The sequence below is a fragment of the Canis lupus genome, chromosome 9, assembly GCF_003254725.2.
Source record: "Canis lupus dingo isolate Sandy chromosome 9, ASM325472v2, whole genome shotgun sequence".
Classification (NCBI taxonomy): Eukaryota; Metazoa; Chordata; class Mammalia; order Carnivora; family Canidae; genus Canis; species Canis lupus.
In genome coordinates, this window is record NC_064251.1 from 45,220,404 (window position 1) to 45,243,911 (window position 23,508).

The window sequence follows — 23,508 nt, forward strand, 5'->3', positions numbered from 1 at the left end:
AGAGATTAAGTTCCTTTATTACCATAGAAAAGCCTTTTTAACCATAAAAATTATGAAAATATTGCTAAATTTGATTACATAAAAATTAAAGGGTTTTTGCCTGGAAAATTGAGTCACAACTACTCGATTTTGCTATTGTAGTACCAAAGTAATTATATAAAATATGTAAATGAATAAGCATGGCTGTGTTCTAATAAAATTTTATGAATACTAAAATGTGAGTTTCATAGATTTTCCACCTTGCCACAAACTATTATTCTTGTTTTGATTTTAAAAAACTATTTTAAAATGTAACAGCCAATCTTAACTATTGAGTGGTTCAATACCAGGTAGTAGGCCAGATTTGGGTCCTAGGCCTAGATAACATCTAGGTCTTTTCCAGATCTTTAAAAACAAAACAAAACAAAATGAAACAAATAAGACACTTTGGATGTCTTCTTCTCTTCCTAAATCTTTCATACTTTCCTTCTAATATCTTCTGGCATGAATACTTATACTAAAATTTATAAAAGAACCTAAAATTCTTTGTGATCTCTTTTAGTGTTCTTCCTATAGGGTAAGCAACTAATCAGGAGCTTTAGAATAATAATTCTTTTGAAATTAAGTACATATATACTTCTAGAATAAAGTAAGAGATATATACAGAACTCTTGTTTTCTTTTATATGTGGACATGGAATTTCAATTTTCAGCTAAAATAGCCTTTCTCAGAGTATGGTTACCTACAAATCGCATCGGGATTATCTGGATTCTTGGTTAAATGTGCAGATTCCTAGCTTCTTCCTTAGACCTTTTGAATCAGAACCTTTAGGAATGTATTGAGAATAAGTTCCAGAGGAGGTTATAATGCACACTAAAAATTTTTTTGCAAAGCCAATTATGTAGAGAAACCAAATTAAGGGAGTTTAGTACTAGTGAAAAGTTCCAACAGCAGCAGGGAGCAGTGTCAAATTTAATTAATAGCTTAAAGAACATTTCTGTTCACCATCTGTTCTTGCAGAGCAATAAATTAGATGTGTATTTAGATTTACTGCCATAAGAAATACTTAAAATTTAGGAACTGATGTCAAGGCTATAAATCAATATATTGACGTATTGACAAACACTTCCTCCTGTTAGAAATATGGAAATCTCAATCAGTACATAAAACTAGGCATTTGTCAAAACTTATAATAAGAATAGTAATGAACACACTAGGACTCTGGTCTAGGTCTCATTGCCAACAAATGACATGATACAAGAGGGTTAGTTTGTTTCACTGAAGCTTCTTGAATTAGGGGTTTGAATATTTAGGGTCATTTGAAGCTTGATTAAGAGCTCAGTTTCTATTTTTTTTTATTAAGAAAATTTTCTTTAAGTAATCTCTACACCCCATGTGAGACTCAAACTCATGACCCCAGGTTCAAGAGTCACATGCTCTTGCTGACCAGGTGCCCCAGAGCCCTACTTTCTATTGGAACAATGCTGTTGTAGGAATTTCATGCAAGAGTTAAAGAAATCAAAGATGCAAATAAATAAATAAATAAATAAATAAATAAATAAAAAAGAAATCAAAGATGCTTTGTTTGCCTAGATTGTCAGGATTTGGGCTTTATCTCTTTCTGGCAAAAATTCAAGATCTATATATCAATATATGACTGTGTTAAGCATCTGTAGAATATTCAGAAATCGTAGGGATACTTTACAACAGCACATATCTATTGACTTAAAGCTTGGATACCCCCCCCCAAAAAAAAGCTTGGATACCCAATAATCTTAACTAAAACAGTCTTGCTTTTAAACTCTCTGAGCTATGTTATTGTTTGTGTCATCTTTAATCCATTAGATAGTTTTAGAGAAGTCTATTTATATTAGGAGTGAGAATTTTTCTTATTTATATTAAAGAAAAATGATGATGAATACAATTTTGTTTAGTTTGTCAGGACTTTATACTCTAGTAATGATGTTAAAGTATCCATTTGCCTCAACCTGATCCAAAAAAAATTTTCATCTATATATTTCCCTGGATAAAAAGGGATTTGTTTTTGTTTGATGTCTAAGAACAACAGACAAGACATTCCTATTGATTTTGGACAATTTTTATAGTGGTAATCACTTGTCTGAAAAATAAATATAACTGTTGTTTCTAAGTCTTATGCATGCAGTATACCTTTTTTTGCTTTTCCTCAGAGTTTCTGACTGACAGATAAAGAATTAAAGTGGATTTTAATTCTTACATGTAATTTTGCAAAACTGATGAGGTTAAGTTGGCATCATTTTGCTTTTCTTCATATTTTTTCTTTTAACATTTTTTCTTTCAATATCTTTTCCCTCTGACTCTTGATTCCTCATGTGCTTGGAAATGCATATTTTATAAGTCACAATTGCCTTATTGTGAATTAATAATGAAAAGTAGGGCAGCCTAGGTGGCTTAGCAGTTTAGCGCTGACTTCAGCCCAGAGCGTGATCCTGGAGACTCGGGATTGAGTCTCAACGTCAGGCTCCCTGCATGGAGCCTGCTTCTCCCTCTGCCTGTGTCTCTGCCTCTCTCTCTCTGTGTCTCTCATGAATAAATAAATAAAATCTATTTAAAAAACAAAAAACAACAAAATAATAATAATGAAAAGTATTTGCTCTTTAAAAAAAAGATTTTATTTATTTGAGATAGAGACAATAAGAGAAAATGAGCATGAATCAGGGGGAGGGACAGAGGGAAAGGGAGAAGCAGACTCCCCTCAGAGCAGAGAGCCCTATGTGGGGCTTCATGCAGGACTCAATCCTAGGACCCTGGGATCATGACCTGAGCCAAAGGCAGTCGCTTAACTGACTGAACCAACCAAGTGCCCCTGTATTTGATCTTTATTTTTTTTTTATGATTGTATTTATTTATTCATGAGAGACACAGAGAGAGAGAGAGAGGCAGAGACACAAGCAGAGGGAGAAGCAGACTCCATGCAGGGAGCCTGATGAGGGACTCGATCCCAGGACTCCAGGATCACGCCTTGGGCCGAAGGCAGGTGCTAAACCGTTGAGCCACCCAGAGATACACAAGCCAAGTAAAAACTAAAAGGGAAAGAAAGAGACACAGGCCTTTATATTATTTAATAATTAAAATTTTTTTACTTGATAATTCCCTGTGAGTTAACTAATATACAGTGTTTAAAGAACTTATGCAAACTATGTGACAACATTCATTGTGTGTTTCTATTAGAATGTAGTATCTACAAGGGGTTTGTTGATTTACTTCAAAGTGCTTGCTTTTTGTGTTCCAAAAAAACAACCCCCACCCCCATCCTCACTTGCAACTTTCAACAATTTTGATCACATTGTACATATAAGTTGGGCATATTATAAAGCCTTCATTGTATATTAGCACTTTTTATAAAAAAAAGTATAAGTAAAAAAGTAAAGTACTTTAAAAAGTAAAGTATCTTTGTCATTGTTTTTCAGAATTTAATCTCATCTGATGTTAATTTTGCAACCCTACTTTCTTTAATGTGTATTTTCATAGAATATCTTTGTTCATCCTTTTTTTTTTTTAAGATTTTATGTCTTATTCATGAGAGACACACAGACAGAGAGAGGCAGAGAGAGAAGCAGGCTCCATGCAGGGAGCCCGATGTGGGACTCAATCCCAGGACTCCAGGATCACGCCCTGGGCTGAAGGCAGCCGTTCAACCTCTGAGTCACCTAGGCATCCCTGTTCACCCTTTTTTGTTGTTGTTGTTCATCCTTTTAAGATTTTCTGAGTAATTTTAATTTAGTACTTTCTCAATGTACAGAATATACAATGTAGAATATTCTTTGTTTTATAATTCAACCAGAATTTTTTTAATGGGTAGGTTTTAATATATTTACATGCATGGATATAATAGGTGAGTTTTAGTTCTATCACTTTGTATGACTTCTTTCTTATTTTTAGCCTTTAAATATAATATTTCACTATAAAACAAACAAATAAAACCCCAAATATCTAACTTATGCTTACAATACACCAGCCACTAGGACTTGGCAAGAGTAAGGGAATGTTTCATCCTTGATATGGATCTTCTTCAGTTGCCAGGAGACAGTGACTTCCTAGACAGATGTCTGCTCATACTTCACACCAGCTGCTACCTCTTAAGTGAGCCAAATTATACTAGGAAATCCCATAGGCGCTTCTCCCACAGGTGATATTATTAATATCAAGCATTTTGTCAATTTGCATTGAATATCATTGTTTATCAATCCAATAAAACAGGTTATGCCAAAAGTGAGTGGATAGATAAGGAAAATGCTTTTTTAGAGTGTTCAAATGACTATTATACCCAGTGGTGTGTGGTAGGACTTCATCAAACAGGTTCTACTTTTGTTCAGCTTGAAACATAATAATAATGTATATACATGGGCTAGTTTCATAGCCATCTCTAAACCACATTTTGTTGCATATGTATATATCCCATTATTAAGTACTTAGAAATTGAAGAACTTATGGACTGAGAAGTCATGGTCTTCTTGGATGTTATCCTAATATCATACAAACAAGCATACTCTACAACTTGATGTTCAAGGAGTCTTTTGTCCTGCTTCAGTGGCACAGGACATTCCTAATATTAAAAAGACAGTTGAAGTTTCTGAGTCAAGTTCACTCCAATGGGGGTTGGATATCTGGTATAATACCTGACAAAATGTGGTGGTCCTAGAGTAAGACTGTCCAAGATGTCCAGGAATTCCTAGGATTTGCCTGGTAAAACTATCGATTCATTTTAAACTGTCCAGTAACTGATATCCTCATAAGAAAACAGGAGTTTTCGAGATGTCTGGGTAGCTCAGTGGTTGAGCGTCTGCCTTTGGCTCTGGTCATGATCCCGGGATTGAGTCCCACATCAGGCTCCCCACAGGGAGACTGCTTCTCCCTCTGTGTATGTCTCTACCTCTCTCTCTCTGTGTCTTTCATGAATAAATAAATAAAATCTTAAAAAAAAAACAGGATTTTTTTTCTGTTTATAGAAGAGAATAGACTGAAGATCTTATGTGCTATTGCATTGGTTTATATATCTTCTGCCCTACTTCAGTCCTGAACCATCAAAACAGATGCTTTCCAGGACTCCAGTGGTAAATATTCAGTGAGAAATGCCCTCTGCCTTGTTCATATTCTTCCAGGAAGGTGGTTCAATTGGAACTCAATTACCTCATTTTGGAGATAGAAATTTTCACCATCAAGGCCAGCTTCAAAACTTGCAGGCACTAGATCTGAGGTACCCAGCACATAGTGATATTGAACTCAGACCACCCACCAAGCCCTGACTTCGTTCATCTGGGCTAGATAGGCTGCATTATTTATGGACATCAATTTTATTATCTCTTACATATCAGCTAATCAAAACCACTAGCCAGATGCCCTCTCCTCTAATCCAGAGTGTCAACTTCCTCTGTCTAGAACGTTATTCCCTTCTTTTCTCTTACTAAACAATTTTTTCTTGTGCTTCAAGAATCAACCCAAGTACCTGGGCACCTGGTTGGTGCAGTCTGTTGAAGGTTGAACCCTTGGTTTTGGCTCACGTCCTGATCTCAGGATTGTGACATTGGGCTCTGCACTCAGTGAGGAGTCTGCTTAGGACTTTCTCTGACGCGCCCCCAATCCCCCACAATTGCTCTAGCCCTCTCTCTCTCTAATAAAGAAATAATAAATTTAAAAAGAATCAACCCAAGTATCTGGGGTTGGCATACCTTCTGTCACATCTGCTTTGGTTAGGTACTCTTTCTTTATATTCCTGAAACACCTGTAGTCTTGTGTTAATCGTTAGCACATTGTAATGTAATTGTTGATTTACCTCCCCATAATCTCTTTGAAGACAAGTACTATTTTTCTATTATATCTATGTTTCCAACACTGAGCACGATAGTATTGGCATGATAATATTTGTTATTTCTTAGATAAATTAATAACTTAGATTTACTGAAGAGTCTTCACTCAGTTTATCAGTATTTGCCAAGTGCTCAATGTTGAGCCATACCTTATAGGGAAAAAATTTTAAATTTGATTCTCGCCATGAGGAACTTACACACTCGAGTTGAAGAAATATAACTAAAACATAGGTAAGTTTATCAAAGCAGTTGTCCAAATATGTTTTCTCCACTTCCAACACATTTCTCAATCTGTTATACCTGGCCTTCATTCGAGGCCCTCTTCAATAAATGTCACTTACTGAGATCACAATGTTCTCCATGTTTTGCAATCCACAGCTTACTTGGCCTCTTATGAATATTCAAGGATGTTGACCATCTTCTTTGAGAGTCTTTCCTTTCCCTTCCATGGTATCATTCTTGTTTTCCTTCTACCTCTTTTTAATCCTTCTTAGCATCCTGTACTGGCTCCTTCTCTGCCATCTGATCTTTAAATATTAAGATTCCTTGAGTCATGGCTCTCCAATTACTCCAAATCATCCTTGAGTGTTCTCATTCCAACACATAACTTCAGTTACCTTCAAGTTGCTTAGAGAAATCTCTAGCCCAAATGTCTTTTTTGAGCTTTAGACTCAACTAAATGTGCAACTATTTATTCAATATCTGTACTGGGATGTTTCACAAGCACTTTAGTGTCAAAAGTCATTGTCTTGCTTGGTTTTGCTTCAAGATTTTCAAGCTCAAATCCAAGGGATGACCCTTGACACCTTCTGCTTCCTCACTACACACTTCTTATCAATCATTAAGTCCTGTTGATTTTATGTCCTTCTCTCAAATATTCTCATTTCTGATCTTCCTTGTTGCTGTTACCTTAGTCTAATCTATTATCAAGTCTCACCTGCACTATTGCAAGTTTCCTAGTTAGTACATTTACACCCACTCTTGTTCTCTCATAATCTATTCTTTACTTGTAACTGAAGTGATTTTTTTAGAAGTTAATCTTCTGCCCATTTCTTAACTGGATTTTTTATTCTTTGGATGTTGAGTTTGATAAGTTCTTTATAGATTTTGGATACTAGCCCTTTTTCCAATGTGTCATTGGCAAATATCTTCTCCCATTCGGTAGTTTGCCTTTTAGTTTTGTTAACTGTTCCCTTTGCTGTGGAAGCTTTCCCAAGCTTTTTATCTTGCAGAGTCCTAATAATTCATTTTTGCTTTTGTTTCTCTTACCTCCAGAGACATGTCTAGTAAGAAGTTGCTGCAGTTAAAGTCAAAGAGATTGCTACCTGTGTTCTCCTCTAGGATTTTGGTAGATTCCTGTCTCACATTTAGGTCTTTTATCCATTTTGAATTTATTTTTGCATATGGTGTAAGGAGGTGGTCCAGTTTCATTCTTCTGTGTGTGGCTGTCTAGTTTTCCCAATACCATTTGTTGAAGAGACTTATCTTTTTTTCTATTGGATATTCTTTCCCACTTTGTCAAAGATTAGTTGACCATATAATTGAGGGTCCATTTCTGGATTCTCTATCCTGTTCCATTTGATCCATGTGTGTGTTTTTGTGCCAGTACCATACTATCTTGATGATTACAGCTTTGTAATACAGCTTGTGAATTGCGATGCCTCTAGCTTTGGTTTTCTTTTTCAATATTCCTTTGGCTATTGGGGTTCTTTGCTGCTTTCATATAAATGTTAGGATTGTGTGTTCCAACTCTTTAAAAATGCTGGTGTTATTTTGATAGGGATTGCATTGAATGTATAGATTGCTTTGGGTAGTATAGATATTTTAACAATATTTGTTCTCTCAATCCATGAATATGGAGAGTTTTTCTGTTTCTTTGTGTCTTCTTCAATTTCATTCATAAATGTTCTATAGTTTTCAGAGTAGAGATCTTTTTACCTCTTTGGTTAGGTTTATTCCTAGGTATCTTAAGGATTTTGGTGCAATTGTAAATGGGGTTCATATCTTCATTTCTCTTTCTGTTGCTTCATTATTGGTGTACAGAAATGCAACAGATTCTGTGCACTGATTTTATTTTCTGCAACTTTGTTGAATTCCTGTATCAGTTCTAGCAATCTTGGGGTGGGTTTTTTGGCTTTTCTACATAGAGTATTAAAAAAAAAAAAGGTTAATCTTAACATGTTTTTCCTCAATATGGAAGCTTTCGATGGTCTCCATTTACTCTTAGGAAAAAGACTAAAATTCCTAACTAGGTCTATAAAAGTTTCCTTGTATGACCTTCCTGTTCCCTAACTTAGTTCACTGCTGCCTCTCTTCTCACATTCTACTCTCCAGGCACATAGGATTACTTTCAGTTCTTTGAATATATTATGATTCTTTCCACCTCAGGGTCTTGTTGTATGCCATTTCCTTTGTATCATTCTTCTCCTTTCTGTTTATTTTATCCTGCCAATCCTTTCCAGTTTAGTCACATACTGCTTCACTGTGAAATATTCCCTTATATGTTCTCTCATTGCATCCTGTGTTTCTCCTTTACTGCATTGATCAAAATTGTAATGCTTTTTTTCCCTCCTATAATGTAAGCAGGAATTGTTGGTCATATTAATCCTCACATCTCCAGTATCTAGTGTTGTGCTGTGTAAGTAATGCTCAATAAGTATCTGTTAAATGAATTAACTTATTCTAATCCTGTTTTTGCTTTCATGATGAAAGTTTTTTTGTGCGTGTGTGTTTTACTTTTTTGTTTTTGCCTTTAGATACATATGATTATTATAAAATATATCTTACTTTAGGGTAATTGAGTATTTAATTTTGAAATCTTTGGAATTAATTATCAGTATTTAGTGGGGAAGCTATGATAAATGTTTTTCATCATTTCATAAAATTCTAAATAGGCCTAATTATTCATCTGTTCAAATATCATTGATTAACCATTAACTTAGATTTTTCTTAAGTCATTACATTTTTCATCAAGAACCTCATTTTGTAATAAGATGTACTTTGAAAATACAAAATATTTTGTAAAATAAGTACTTACAAAATAAGTAAGTACTATAATTAAATAGGCACGTCATATGTGGATTTTTATAGGAATACTCATCACATAAATAATAGGGACATCCTCCAGGAATGGCAATTCTAATTTAGCTTTCTGAAACTGAGATCACTGGAACTTAAAAACAAACAAAAACTGAATTTATTAACTTGCCAGGCAAGGTAACATACAGTAGTGAAGAATTCACTGACTAGTTTGCAGAGGAGGAAATTTTAGGTGTTTTTAAAAAGTGTTAGGAAGGGAGATTTTATAATGTTTATACTTATAACAACTTACAACAACTACCACACTGTATGAATAGAATGAATCCATAAGTTTGTACATGATTGATTATTACAAGTCCCATTGTTCAGCAGTCCAAAAAGAGTCTTCAGTTAGGCCCAGTAGTGGTATACTAAGGTCACTCAAAGTTTATGGTCAGTTCTCCACATAAGCTGGCTAGAACTCATTTTGATGAAATACAATATTCAGTTTTAATACAATATAGGCAAAGGCTGCTGTAAGAGGAAGATGTTCCTTGTACTGCTTGAATGAATAGATAGAATTTGGATTGTCATAATTAGGATAAGGAACATTTTTACTTGTATTTTTTTAGAGAGGTGAGGGGCAGGGAGAAGAGAGAATCTTAAGCAGGCTCTGTGCCCAGCATAGAGCCCAACATGAGGCTTGATCTCACAACCCTGAGATCAAGATCTCACATACCTGAGCCAAAATCCAGATTCATATGCTTACCGACTGAGCCACCCAGGTGCTCTTCTATTTTTTAATTCGATAGGTTTATACTGTGCTTTTCTTTAAAACATCCCAAAACTCTTGTTAAGATGGGGAAACTTTTTTTAAAAAAAGATTTTATTTATTTATTCATGAGAGACACAGAGATAGAGAGTGAGGCAGAGACACAGAGGGAGAAGCAGGCTCCATGCAGGGAGCCTAATGTAGGACTCGATCCCAGGACTCCAGGATCACACCCTGAGCTGAAGGCAAACACTTAACCGCTGAGCTACCCATGCACCCCAGGGAAACTTTTCTTATTTAGCTTTTGCTACATAACAAAATGCCTCAAAACTTGATGGCCTAAATCAATAATAATTTATTTGCTTGTGATTTTGTGGGTTGATAATGTTGGGCTGGGCTTGTGGCTCATCTCTGCTACACATCTTATCAATTGGACTCATTCATACATTACAGTAAGATGTTGGCTGTTTACAAAAGTAATGGACGTAACAGGATCATTATCCAGCAGGCTAGTGTAGGTCCATTTCCAAGGTGAAGGTGGAAGGGCTTCTAAGTTCAATTAAAAGGGGCTAGCCCCAATGTTCAAACATTTTTCTTCTTCTTTTCATTTTTTCCAGTTTTGTCATGATATAACTGATAACATTTTTCAACTTTCTGTTTGCATCATGTTTGCTAATGGCCCATTAGCCAAAGCAAGTCACTTGGTCACAGCCAGACACAAAAGATGCAGAAATAGATTCTACCTCTTAAATGAGAGAAGCTGCGACATCATGTTGCCTGCAAATGGACATGTACACAGGAATGGGAAAAATTAGTGACCATTTTTGTACTTTATCACATTTTAAATGTAGATTTATACTTAGAACCTGCTTGTAGGTTATGTCTACCCTACACTATGCAAAGTTAAGAGTTTTGGATGCTATAAAGTTCTGTTGATTGATGTAGATATATATCCTCATGAGATAATGCAGACCACAGAAGAAAAATTTTACTCATTCCCTGAATGAGTTACAAAATCAATTTAAAATCCATTTGGATTATATTTGGAGTCTCATGTACAGTGGCCCTGAAATACAAACTAGGTTTTGTTTCTTTATTAAGAAGAGGGAGGAAATGATGTCTGAGCAGAGTCCTAAAGGACGGGCGTAGAGGATTTAGTGAAACAAAGAGAGGAGGAAAGTATTTTAGGCAGATGGAAACATGACAGAAACCCCGTTTTGCTAATCCATTTTTGTATTTCAGTGATTGGTACACAGGAGAATTTGGAGATACCCAGTACTTATTACGCAATATTATTTACTTATCTTGTTCTGCATTGGACCCTAAGCTTTATGATGGCAGAATCCATAGTAGATACCCAATAAATGTTTGCATAATGAATGAATAAATGATTGATTTAGTGAGTGAGTGTTTGAATGAATAATGAGAAAAGGCTGGAAGAAAGATACAGATAAAGATTAGAAAATCATGCAAGAATGAAGATAGAAGTGGGGAAAATGGCTTATAGTGAGAGGGAAGAGGGGAAAGAAGGAGAGAGAGAAGAGAGAGAAGGAAGAATGGTGAAAGAACAGGAGAGCCAGCAGAGAAGGGACTGCAGAACTGAGATAAGTGGTAGAGGTTTGGCTGCTTAGCATTTGCATCAGAGGAGCTTAGCACTTCCTTTAAAATACTAATTAATCTTCCAGCAGCTCAAAAACAGGTCTTTCTGCACTATTAAGCCACTTGCCTATTTTTATTTTCAAGCTTCTAAGTTTATTTTTGAAGGCCTATTTACCTTGAGAATTTTGAAGGCATTATATGGGCATAATAAAGAAATGACAGATTTTGATTGATTCTTTTGGATTATTAGAGGTATTCAATTTACTAGTCCTAAATAAAAATTCTTTTGCATTTCTAAATCTGTCAGGTCACATTAGTCTTTTTTCTTTAAAAGATGAAGACCTGGCTCAAACAAATTGTATTTGAAACCAGCAGCTATTTTGATTATTCTGAGTCATTTTGGTGTTTCAGTCAAAACCAGTTCGAGGGTTTTAAAGTCTTAATAGGGATGATGAATATGGGAACAATTAAAATCATGACACTTTCGGGGGATCCCTGGGTGGCGCAGCGGTGGCGCCTGCCTTTGGCCCAGGGCGTGATCCTGGAGACTCGGGATCGAGTCCCACGTCGGGCTCCCAGTGCATGGAGCCTGCTTCTCCCTCTGCCTATGTCTCTGCCTCTCTCTCTCTCTCTCTCTCTGTGGGTGTGACTATCATAAATAAATAAAAATTTAAAAAAAATCACGACACTTTCCCCATTCCCAACTTGGGTGATAAAGCTCTATCTGAATATAAGGATAACTGTTATGCTTAGAGGCTGTCAAAATATTTGACTCTAGATGTTTAAAGGAAATTGGTAATATATATTCCTAGACAGAAATCAAAGTTTGGTCCAAGACATCACAATTACCTAAGATGCTTGTTATGAATGCAGCTTCTAGGCTTCCACTCTAGACTTAGAATTAGAATCTTTCCAGATGATTTTTGGGTCCAGAGAAGAGAGAGCCCCTTCATCCTAAGGCCTTAGTGCATTCAGCTTTGCTTTTAGGTATATGTGGCAGCTTCTGGGGCTATTTTTAATACTTCTTATGTATGGTATTTTGTTGAGTATGATAAGGCGCACCTCTTATAAAAAGTCAAAAAATACTAGAAGGTAGCATATGATTAAACCAAATTCAAGTGCTGCGGAGAGGAAGGGTCACCTAAGTGCTGCGGGGAGGAAGGGTCACCTCAGGCCTAAATCAAGGAAGATCTCATGGAGTAAAGACAGGAGCAAAGTTTATTTTTTTTACTTTTTATTTTATTTTTAAGATTTATTTATTTATTTGAGAGAGAGAGCACAAGCGAGTGGGAGGGGAAGAGGATGAGGGAGAGAGAATCTCAAGCAGATTCCTCACTGAGCATGGAGCCCCGTGCCTGCCCAATCTCATGACCCTGAGATCACCACTTGAGCCAAAATCAAGAATTGGAAGCTTAACTAAATGAGCCAAACACGCACCCCTTTTATTTATTTTTTAAGATAGGAACAAAGTTTAAATGAGGCTCTGAATTGTTCTTTTCTGCCATTTGAACAATCTGAATCGGTCTTAACTCAGTATGTCTTTTATTTCAATATCCTTTAGAGTAACCAAGATGAAGGAGAGTATTAAACAGAAACGAGAACAAAGACAATTCATAAAAGAAGTCAAAGTCAGGGTGACCAAAACACGGAAGCAGGCTCTGCAGGAGCAATTCAGTGAATGGATTCTAGACCCCAAAGGAACAATTCCTATGGTTGTGGTAAGAAAGGATGATATTGTGCAGTGTAAGGGGTGGGTGATAAGAGAATGATTGCTGTAATTTTGAGTAGAGTGCTAGAAGCCTACCTCTAAATTTTCAGTCTTGCTGAGTAAGCTGATTCTTGACCTGTCTGGTCCATAAGAGTCAATTTCTTCAATTTTCTCTTGAGCATTTGAAAAAAAAAAAAATCTAGCTAGATTTCTAAGATATTGACTCTGGCTGAGGTTCCCAAACTCTTCAGTATAGATAGATGTCACTTTGTTTCTTTGTTTTTTTGTAGATGTGTGACTAATTACTTCTGTAGACAAAGAGTATGTGTCTTTTAGCTTCAAGAAACAACTGTACTCTAGCAGCTGAACATTTTCTCTTAGGTATAGGTAGATGTGAGAACATTTATTGGTTATATACAAAGCCAAGCATATTTTCAATTCAAAGTGAATTATTAAAAACAGACCAAGGAAGACAAGCCACAGACTAGGAGAAAATATTTGCAAAAGAGATAGTTCTGATAAAGAACCATTATCCAAAATATATAAAAAAACTCAACAATAAGATAACAAACAACTAATTTAGAAAATGGGCAAAAGACCCGAAACAGACACTTCACCAAAGATGTATAGATGGCAAATAAGCATATGCTCCACACTTGTCATCAAGGAAATGCAAATTAAAACAATGAGATACCACTACACACCTATCAGAATGGTCAAGATCTAGAACTTTGACAACACCAAATGCTGACAAAGATGCACAGCAACTGATGGGAATTGTTGGTGATAATGCAAAATCACTTTGAACGACAGTTTATAATTTCTTATAAAACCAAACATTCAAAAAAAATAAAATAAAACCAAACATTCTCTTATTATATGATCCAGCTATCATGCTTATTGATATTTACCTAAAGGAGTTGAAGACATGTCCACACAGAAACCTGCATGTGGATATTTATAGCAGCTTTATTCATAATTGCCAAAATTTGGAAACAACCAAGACTTCCTTCAGTGGTTGAATGGATAAATAAACTGTGGCACATCCAAACAATGGAAATTATTTAGCACTAAAAATAAATGAACTAAAAAATAATAATAAAATAAAAAATAAAATAAATGAGCTATCAAGCCATGAAAAAAAATATGTATTATTAAGTGAAAGAGGTCAATCTGAAAAGAATACATATTCTATGTTTTCAACTTTATGACATTCTGGAAAAAAGTAAAACTTTGGAGACAGTTTAGATCAATGGTTTCCAGGAGTGAAGGCAGAAGGAGAAATGAATAAGCAGAACACAGAGGATTTTTAGTGTGATCAAACAATTCTGTAGAATATAATAACAATGGATACACATCATGATACATTTGCCAAAACCCATAAAATGTACAACATCAAGAGTGACTCCTAATGTAAACCATAGACTTTGGATGATATTTCATGTAGGTTCATTGATTATAATAAATGTACCACTGTGGTGGGGAATGTTGATAGGGGTGAAGCTATGTATGTGGTGGAGGGGCAGGGACTATATGGAAACTCTGTGTACTTTCTGCTAAATTTTTCTGTGAACCTAAAACTGCTCTAAAAAATCAAGTCTACCTTTTTGAAAGTAAGCTGTATGCCCAGTGTGGGGCTGGATCAGAGTCGCAAGCTCTACCAACTGAGCTAGCCAGGGATCCCTCAAATCTATTTTTAAAAAATGGACCAAGAACTCAGAAATTTTGTGTTTTTTAGTAATTGAAGAACGAGGAATTGTAAAGGATTTTTTGGATTGTCAAGCTGGTTGCCAAAGATGCCCAGTGTCTGAGGATTGCTAGAAATGTCCTTGGAGGGGACAAAATAGGATCACTTTCAGCATCCTAGTTCTCACACAGAACGTTCTCAATGGGAATTATTGAGGGAATATGTGAAAAAACATTTGATATACTTTGAAGTAGTCTATAAACTAAATGTTAACTATTACTATTTCTGTTCCTGGGTTGAGAAGGAATCCTTGAGAAGGATTACTCAAGATTTAAATAGACTCTAGATGGCTTTTAGTCTAAAATACTAAATATATGGCAATTGAGAAGTAATACATGGTATATTTTCTTTGATTTGCAGATTCAGAATGTTCTTCATGAATTTTTTCAAAATCCAGATTTACAGCTTGGTAACCCTGCCTATTCCCATAGTATTTCTATTTTTCCCTCTTTTTTTTAATTTTTTTTATTTTTCCCTCTTTAATAGGGGTTAGAGAGGTGGTAAGGGGACAGATGCTGGATTAAGATAGAGTTAATATTGAGATATATGTTATTCAAAGTTCTTATACATATACTTAAGTTCTTTTGCTCTTTCCAGATGAAGAATGTAGAAAAACAGAAAAGGAATCAGTTATTTTCAATCCCTTTAGTCAAGTGCTCCATTATATTATAAATATTCTATATTATCCCTTTATCATCCTTGATTATCAAGTTCCTAGAAAATGTTACTTACATACACAGAATTTAAAAAGAAAGATATAATGTCCTAATTGTGATATAAAGGGAAAATATAAGGAAATATATAAGAAAATTGTATGTACTGTATTTCAATATATAAATGCCTGATTATAGCTTCACTAGAAAACATATTGTAATCAGATATTTGTACTTACTTATAATGAATGGTTAGATATAAACAAAGTAAAATTATATCCAATTGAACATTTTCATTATATTTGACATTTTGAAATTAGAGCAAAATGAATTATTTGTATATATACATAGAATTCCCATAAACAGGAGAGCTACAAATGCAAACTGACACAGATGTGGTGTATTGGAATTCAGACAAAACTTATGACATTATCTCTCATTACATATTTTCTGAAATGGTGGACAGCTCTTGGTAGTTTCAGAAGAAAGCAAAATACAATCCATTCTCAAATTTTCATAGTAGTTACACTCTTCGAAAATTTAACAGTAAAAAATATATTCTGTATTTATATGTGAAATAGTTTCTAGACTCAAATTTATTCTAAGCAGATTTTCCCCCTACTTGAATATCTGGCAGGAGAGGGAAAGTCTCTATTGTGCAGGAATTGCAGGCTTAAAAAAAATTTTTTTTTAAAGATTTACCTATTTATCTGAGAGAGTACAAGCAGGGGGAGGGGCACCGGTAGAGGAAGAGAATCCTCACGCCAACTCCCTACTGAGCCAACTCAGTACATTCAGTGTACTCAATCTTCAAGCCAACTCCCTACATTTAAATGTATTATTTGAATCCTTTACTAAAAGAACATATTAATATATTATTTATTTAATTTAAGAAACATTGAAGACAAAATATTTAAAAAGAAAATTTGTAGAAGTGTTATATTTTAGGACATGCTTATATAAATGCTAGCATAAACCAACACAGTTGTTTTTGTAGTCTTTTTTATACTATTGATATGAATATTTGTTTTTGCTTTATCTCAGGCTGGTCATTAATAATGTAGAAATGTTTATTTCAGTGTTTGGGTTGCTTGGTTTAAATAAAAGCCAGGAAAAATAATAATTTTGTAGTAATTGCAATGTTACCCAACTATATATCATTTGCTTCATTGTGAATATTGATGGATGTTAAGATGGACATTAAGAAATAATTTTATGTCCTTTTTTAAAGTGCTATAAAATGAATATGAAATATGAATGTATTATAGCCAAACTAACTAGCAAATAACCTTTTTTCCACAATTAGAAATATGTTGCAAACCAATGGATATTGTTGACTCGATGGGACCAAGATTGAACAAAACAGAATTTATAGAAGTAAGAAGTTATTCATTATTTGAATCAAATTATTTTGCCTGGATGTCATACAGACATTAACTTAGAGTTAAATTAAACTAAGGTATACTAACTTGTTTCTATTCTAAGATGCAATATTTATTTTATTTTAACTTCTCTGAAGTTAGGGTACATCTTATGATCAAAGGCATTTTACAGCTTCTTTCAGTTAGTGGTCCTCTTGCTTTGAAAGGGAGAAAAATCTTCACTCACACCTTCAGTTAAGATCAGGAAAAACCAGCTTATTTTTTCACTGACTTTTAGATAATGAAATCTAAAAGTTATAAAACATTTCCTATGGGCCATTGTCCTAAGCTATCCATGTATTAACTCAGGTAACGTGCTCAGCAATCCTTCTTCCTGCTTTTATTTTTTTTTTAAGATTTTATTTTTTTATTTATGAGAGACACACACAGAGAGAGAGAGAGAGAGAGAGAGAAAGAGAGAGAGAGAGAGAGAGACATACGCAGAGGGAGAAGCAGGCTCCATGCTGGGAGCCCGATGTGGGACTCAATCCCAGGACTCAATCCCGGGACTACAGGATCACGCCCTGGGTGGAAGGCAGGGGCCAAACCGCTGAGCCACCCAGGGATCCCCTATAGACAAAGACATTTAGGTACAAAATGGTTAAGTAACTGGCACAGGTCTCATAATTGGGGAAGCTGTGCAAATTTGTACTCAGGCAGTTTGGTTTCAAAGTCTACAAAGTATTTATTTTCTTAAAAAAATTTAATTCAGTTAGTCAACATATAGTACATCATTAGTTTCAGGTGTAGAGTTCAATAATTCATCAATTGCGTGTAACACCTAGTGCTCATCCCATCACATGCTCTCCTTAATCCCCATCACCCAGTTACCTCATCCCCCTACTCACCTCCCCTCCAGCGACCCTCAGTTTATTTCCTAGAGTTAAGAGTCTTTCATCTATGGAACATTTTATCTGAAAAAGCATGGGATTACTTTTGTATTTGGGTTGTATTAAGATAAGCAAAAGAAGCCATCTAATGGTACCAGAGTCCTAAGTCTTTTATAGGCTGATTTTATATTTGTTCATGTCTTTCCTCTAATTTCCCTGGTTTTTCTCTGAGTCCCAGAGTCAGGGTAACTTTTTCCTTCTCTCCTATACCCTGGCTCCATTGTAGGTGATGACTATATACTGTATACAGTTTCAAAGTTCTGTGTGAAGAATTCTGGAATCCTTCTTGAAGTCATTATCATAGAAAAATGTGACAATTCTGTCTTAGTTACATTCTGTGGTTTCTTAGATCTGTATTTGTCTACATGGCAGCCATTAGTCACAGGACCAAACTCATATCCAAAGTTGTTTTTATCTTTCCTGTGACCCAAACCCCATACCCTGAACCACCTCCTTATCTAAATCTCACCAAGCCAATATTTCCTCTGACCTAAATCAACCCAGGGCCAGGTACCAGACAACTAGGGATGGCGCCTATGCCCCAAAGCCCACCAGAATTATTCAAGCTAGCCAATTCTAAGCTGTTCACCATACCCTGTCTTACTTTTCCTGAGGAAACCCAATAAAGGCTCTGACCTAGACTTTCTCCTTAGTCCTCTTCTGACCAAACCTGGTGCTTCCCCTGTGGTTTTGTGTGATGTGGCATGTTCCTTTCTCCCTGAAAGTGGTAAAAATATTTCAACGGCATTAGCCTCTCCATGTTGTCAGTAAATCACTGCCATAAATTACAATCTTGATGATACAAACAAGACAAGTTACTAAGAAATATACAAAAGAATGAACTATAATATTAACATGGTTTAGAAAAAGCTAAGGCCTTATTGCTTTAGTGTAGTAATATTTCTATTTCTTTGCAAGACACTGATTCTATGTGCTACTTGGCTTTTTGGCTTATACTAGTTTCCCTAAAAGTGGGCAATTTAGAAACTTTTATTTTTTTAATAAAAATGTAATACAGATTTTACTATAGTAAAGCAATAAAGCTTTTTCAGCCTCCAGAACTATGGGAAAACAAATTTCTGTTGTTGAAGCCAGCAGTTTTTGGAATTTTGCTATGGCAGCCTCAGCTAAGACACAACTCTAGTAATTTTTAGGATAGATTCCTAGAGGGTATTACTAGGTCAAAGAATGCACACTGGAAAGATTTGGGTATCTATTGTCAAATTATGCTTTTAATTGTATTGATTTATTCTCCCATTATCAATGTATGAGAGCTTTCAAAGTACCATATTCTCACCAACAGTGGGTATTATCGACTATAAGAAACCTCTGCAGGGTGCCTGGGTGGCTCAGCTGGTTGAGCCTGGGACTCTTGGTTTTGGCTCAGGTCATAATCTGGTGGTTGTGGGATCCAGTCCTGCTTTGGGCTCTGCACTCAATGCAGACAGAGTCTGCTTCAGATTCTTTCTCCTTCTTCCTCCTCCTCTGCCCCTCCCTGCTCACACTTTCTCTCTCTCTCTCAAATAAATAAATAAAATCTTAAAAAGAAAAACCACTCCAATTTGAATGCATTTTGTTTTTTAACTTTTATCTTTTTGATTACTAGTGAAGTTAAACATTTTCTATATAACTTTAAAATATCTAAATCAGTAGTCTACCTTATGATTGGTGGGTTTTGATAATGGAAAAAAGATGCTGTATGCACTTTATAATAAGCAAAGTATCTAATAAAAAGTGACAAAAAAGATGAAATTAAAACCATTGTTAAAAGAATATCAAATAATGAAAATAAACAATAAACAAAACAGCAGATTTAAATATTAAGAATCATGTCATGGAACCAAGACTATTTTTATATTTGTAAATGTTAAAATTTTAAGTTTCTAAAATTTAAAAATAATAAAGATGATAGGACTAATTTAAAACTATGAATTTATGGAAATTAGAATATATAAAAGGAAAAAAAGAAAGGGTACTGGGTGGCTCAGTTGGTTAAGTGTCTGACTCATGGTTTCACTTCAGGTCATGTTCTCAGGGTTGTGGGATTGAACCCTGTGTTGGGCTCTGCACTCATGGAGTCTGCTTGAGATTCCCTCCCCCTCTCTCTGACTCTCCCCCGACTCCCCCCCTCAAAATAAATAAATACTATCTTTTTTTAAAAAAGAAAAATAGATTAGAAATATAATGAAAAGTTAACAATTAAATATTAAAACTTTTTTGATAATAGCTTTATTGAGATATAATTCACATACTACATTTATTTCCTATAGTTGCTGCAACAAATTACCACGAATTTGGTTGCTAAAAAACAAATTATTCCCTCATAGTTCTGGAGGCCAGAAGCGCAAAATCATTATTACTGGGCCAAAGTCACGCTGTTGGCAGGGTTGCATTCACTCTAGAGAGTCTTGTAGAAAATTGCCTCTTGTAGCTTCTGGTGGTTGGCTTGTGGCTACAATCACCAATCTCTGCTTCTGTGGCCATAGTGCCTCATCCTCTTCTGTCTGAGAAACCTCCCCCTTATAAGGATATATGTGATTACATAACCCAGGATAATCTCCTCATCTAAAATACCTTAACTTAATCACAGCTACAAAGACTTTCCCATACCAGGTCATATTTACAGATTCCAAGGATTAGAACCTGCTGTCTTTGAGGTCCATTATTCAGCCTTCTATACATACCTTAAAATTCTTCCATTTAAAGTGTACAATTCATCATTTTTTAGTATATTTACAGAATTGTGTGATCAACAATCCATAGAACTTTTTCATCACCCAAAAAAAGAAACCTCATGCTCATTAGCAGTCTTCTCCTATTTCTCTCTAAACCTCTAGGTAAACCTAGGCAACCACTAATATACTTTCTTGTATGGCTTTGCCTACTCTGGAAATTTCATATAAATGGAATCACAAAATATGTGCCCTTTTGTTATTGGCTTCTTTCACTTAGTATAAAGTTGCCAAGGTTCACCCATTTTGCAGTATGTTCACTTAATGTAGCATGTACTTCATTTATTTTTATTGCTGAATAATATTTCTTTGTATAAGCATACCACATTTTATTTATCTATTTATCAGTTGATGGATAATTTGTTTGTTTGGGTTGTTTTCACTTTTTGACTATTGTGAATAATGTTGCTATGAACATTTGTGTATAAGTTTTTGTGTGAACATATGTTTTCAATTGTCTTGGGTATATACCTATAAGTGGAATTGCTGGATCATATAACTCTGTTGAACCTTTTGAGGAACTACCAGACCCTTTCCCACAGTGGCTGCACAAGTTCATATTCCACAAACAAAGAATGAGAGTTCTAACTGTTCCACATCCTTGCCAACACTTGTTATTCTATTCTTTAGTTTTGTTTTTTAGTTATAACCATCCTTGTAGGGATGAAATGGTAACTCACTGTGGCTTTGAAAGACATTTCCCTGATGGCTAAAGTGATATTGAGCATATTTTTCATGTGCTTATTGGCCATTTGTAAATCTTCTTTGGAGAAATATCTACCTTGATCCTTTGACTATTTTTTTAAAGATTTTATTTATTTATTTGAGATAGAGAGCAAGAGCGAGTAAGAGAGAGAGATAGAAAGTGAGCACAAGGAGGGGAGAGGAGCAGAGGAAAAAGAAGAAGCAGCCCAGCCGGGAGCCTGATGATGGGCTCCATCCCAGGACCCTGGGATCATGACCTGAGCCAAAGGTAGACGCTTAACTGGCTGAGTCACCCAGGCACCCCAATCCTTTGACTATTTTTAATTAGGTTATTTGTACTTTCATATTTTTGAGTTATAAGAGTTCTTTATATACTGTAGATAATCTTTTGTCAAATATATAATTTGCAAATACTTTCTCCAATTCTGTGTTATCTTTCTACTTCCTTTTTAAATTTTTACTTTTTAAATTTTTTAAAAAAGATTTTATTTATTTATTCATGAGAGACAGAGAGAGAGAGACAGAGACAGAGACAGAGACACAGGCAGAGGGAGAAGCAGGCTACATGCAGGGAGCCTGATGTGGGACTTGATCCTGGGACTCCAGGATCATGTCCTGGGCCAAAGGCAGGCGGCCCTGGGCTGAAGGCAGGTGCTAAACTGCTGAGCCACCCAGGGATCCCCATTTTTAAATGTTTTTAAAGTAATCTCTATACCCAACATGGGGCTTGAACTCACAATACTGAGATCAAGACACAGACTCTATCAATTGGAGCCAGTCAGGTGTGGATATCTTTCCACTTTCTTGATAATGTCCTTTGACACACAAAGTTTTTAATTTGGGTGAAGTGCAGTTTATCTAATTTTTTACTTTTGTTGCTTTTCCTTTTGGTCATATCTGAGCCCATCATCAGGCTCCCGGCTGAGCTGCTTCTTCTTCTCCCTCTGCCCCCTCCCCTCCTTGTGCTCACTTTCTCTCTCTCTCTCTTACTCGCTCTTGCTCTCTATCTCAAATAAATAAATAAAATCTTTTTAAAAATAGTCATATCTAAGAAACCAGTGCTTAATTCAAGGTCAGAAAGATAGACTCCTTAAAATTTTATAGCTTTAACTCTTCCATATATGCCTAGTTAAGTCTTTGATCCATTTTGAGTTCATTTCGTGTATGGTGTGAAGTAGTAAAACTTTTGTTTAAGTATTTGATAAATCAGAGAGGTAAAACATAACCTCTCTGTAAACATAAACATAAACAAATCCTCATAAGGATATAAACAACCTGTAAATTACTTATCAGACTTCAATTCCTATAGATCTTGTTTCAGTTTTCACAGAATATTGGTAAAAATTTATCATAAATAGGCCACCGAGAAAACCTTATAAATTCCCCAACCTGGAAATCATTACGTAGGGGCGCCTGGGTGGCTCAGTCAGTTACGTGTCTTTGGTTCGGGTCATAATCCCAATGATCCTCAGATCAAGCCCCCCACTGGGCTCCCTGCTCAGCAGGGAGTCTGCTTCTTCTTCTGCCCTTCCTCCCTCTCATGCTCTCTCTCACGCTCTCTCAAATAAATAAATAAAAATCTTTTTTAAAAAAATCATTATGTAATAAAACTGGAAAGTAATAAATTTTAAAATTATTGAAGTCCAATCATTTGGAAATTTTAAAAATACTCTTTTAAATAATTACTGAGTCAGAATCTTATATCTGATTATGTGGAATCTTGTATCTAATTATCTGGAATGCTACTAAATATTTAAATGATAAGAAATTATAGACTTAAAATTCTTAAAAGGGATGTGGTGGGGAATTTTAAAACAATAGATAAACATAAAATAAAATAATAATATATATATTCCCATAACTTTGAATTTTTGTTAATACATTGGCATATTTTTTCAAGAAAAAGTATTCAATTTTGTAAATATTACTGTTACCAAAAAAGAATTCAAACAAAACATAAAAGTACAAAGACAGAAATTTTATTTTATTTTTTAAATTTTTTAAAGATTTATTTATTTATTCATGAGAGAGACAGAGAGACAGAGAGAGAGAGAGGCAGAGACACAGGCAGAGGGAGAAGCCGGCTCCATGCAGAGAGCCGGACGTGGGACTCGATCCCTGGTCTCCAGGATCATGCCCTGGGCTGAAGGCGGCGCTAAACCACTGAGCCACCTGGGCTGCCAAGACAGAGGTTTTAAAATCACCACAAATTGGGGTGCCTGGGTGGCCCAGTTGGTTAAATGTCCAACTCTTGGTTTCAGTTCAGGTCATGATCTCAGGATTGTGAGACTGAGCCCTGCATTAGGCTATGTGTTGACTGGGAAGTCTGCTTAAGATTCTCTCTTTCTCCCTCTGCCCCTCTGCTTCTCCTCCCTCTCTAAAAATAAATAAGTCTTTAAAATAAATAAATGATAAATAAAATCACCACAAATTTCTTA

The 23,508-nt window shown here is 35.3% G+C and overlaps 1 protein-coding gene across 36 annotated transcripts in view; it reads left to right on the forward strand.

Annotated features, from left to right (window-relative positions):
- EFCAB5 (EF-hand calcium binding domain 5) overlaps window positions 1-23,508 on the forward strand; it is a 181,287-nt gene that overhangs the window by 61,414 nt on the left and 96,365 nt on the right. For 35 of the 36 annotated variants that reach the window (XR_003147109.3, XR_007413226.1, XR_003147106.3 and 32 more), the window contains 3 exons: window positions 12,776-12,932; window positions 15,030-15,078; window positions 16,629-16,699. Coding sequence is in view for 27 of the 36 variants with exons in the window: in XM_025476239.2 (XP_025332024.1) it covers window positions 12,776-12,932; window positions 15,030-15,078; window positions 16,629-16,699 (277 nt within the window). In the remaining 9 variants the exon portion in view is untranslated. The remainder of the gene's footprint in view (window positions 1-12,775; window positions 12,933-15,029; window positions 15,079-16,628; window positions 16,700-23,508) is intronic. The other variant, XM_035721561.2, reaches the window with a different exon arrangement.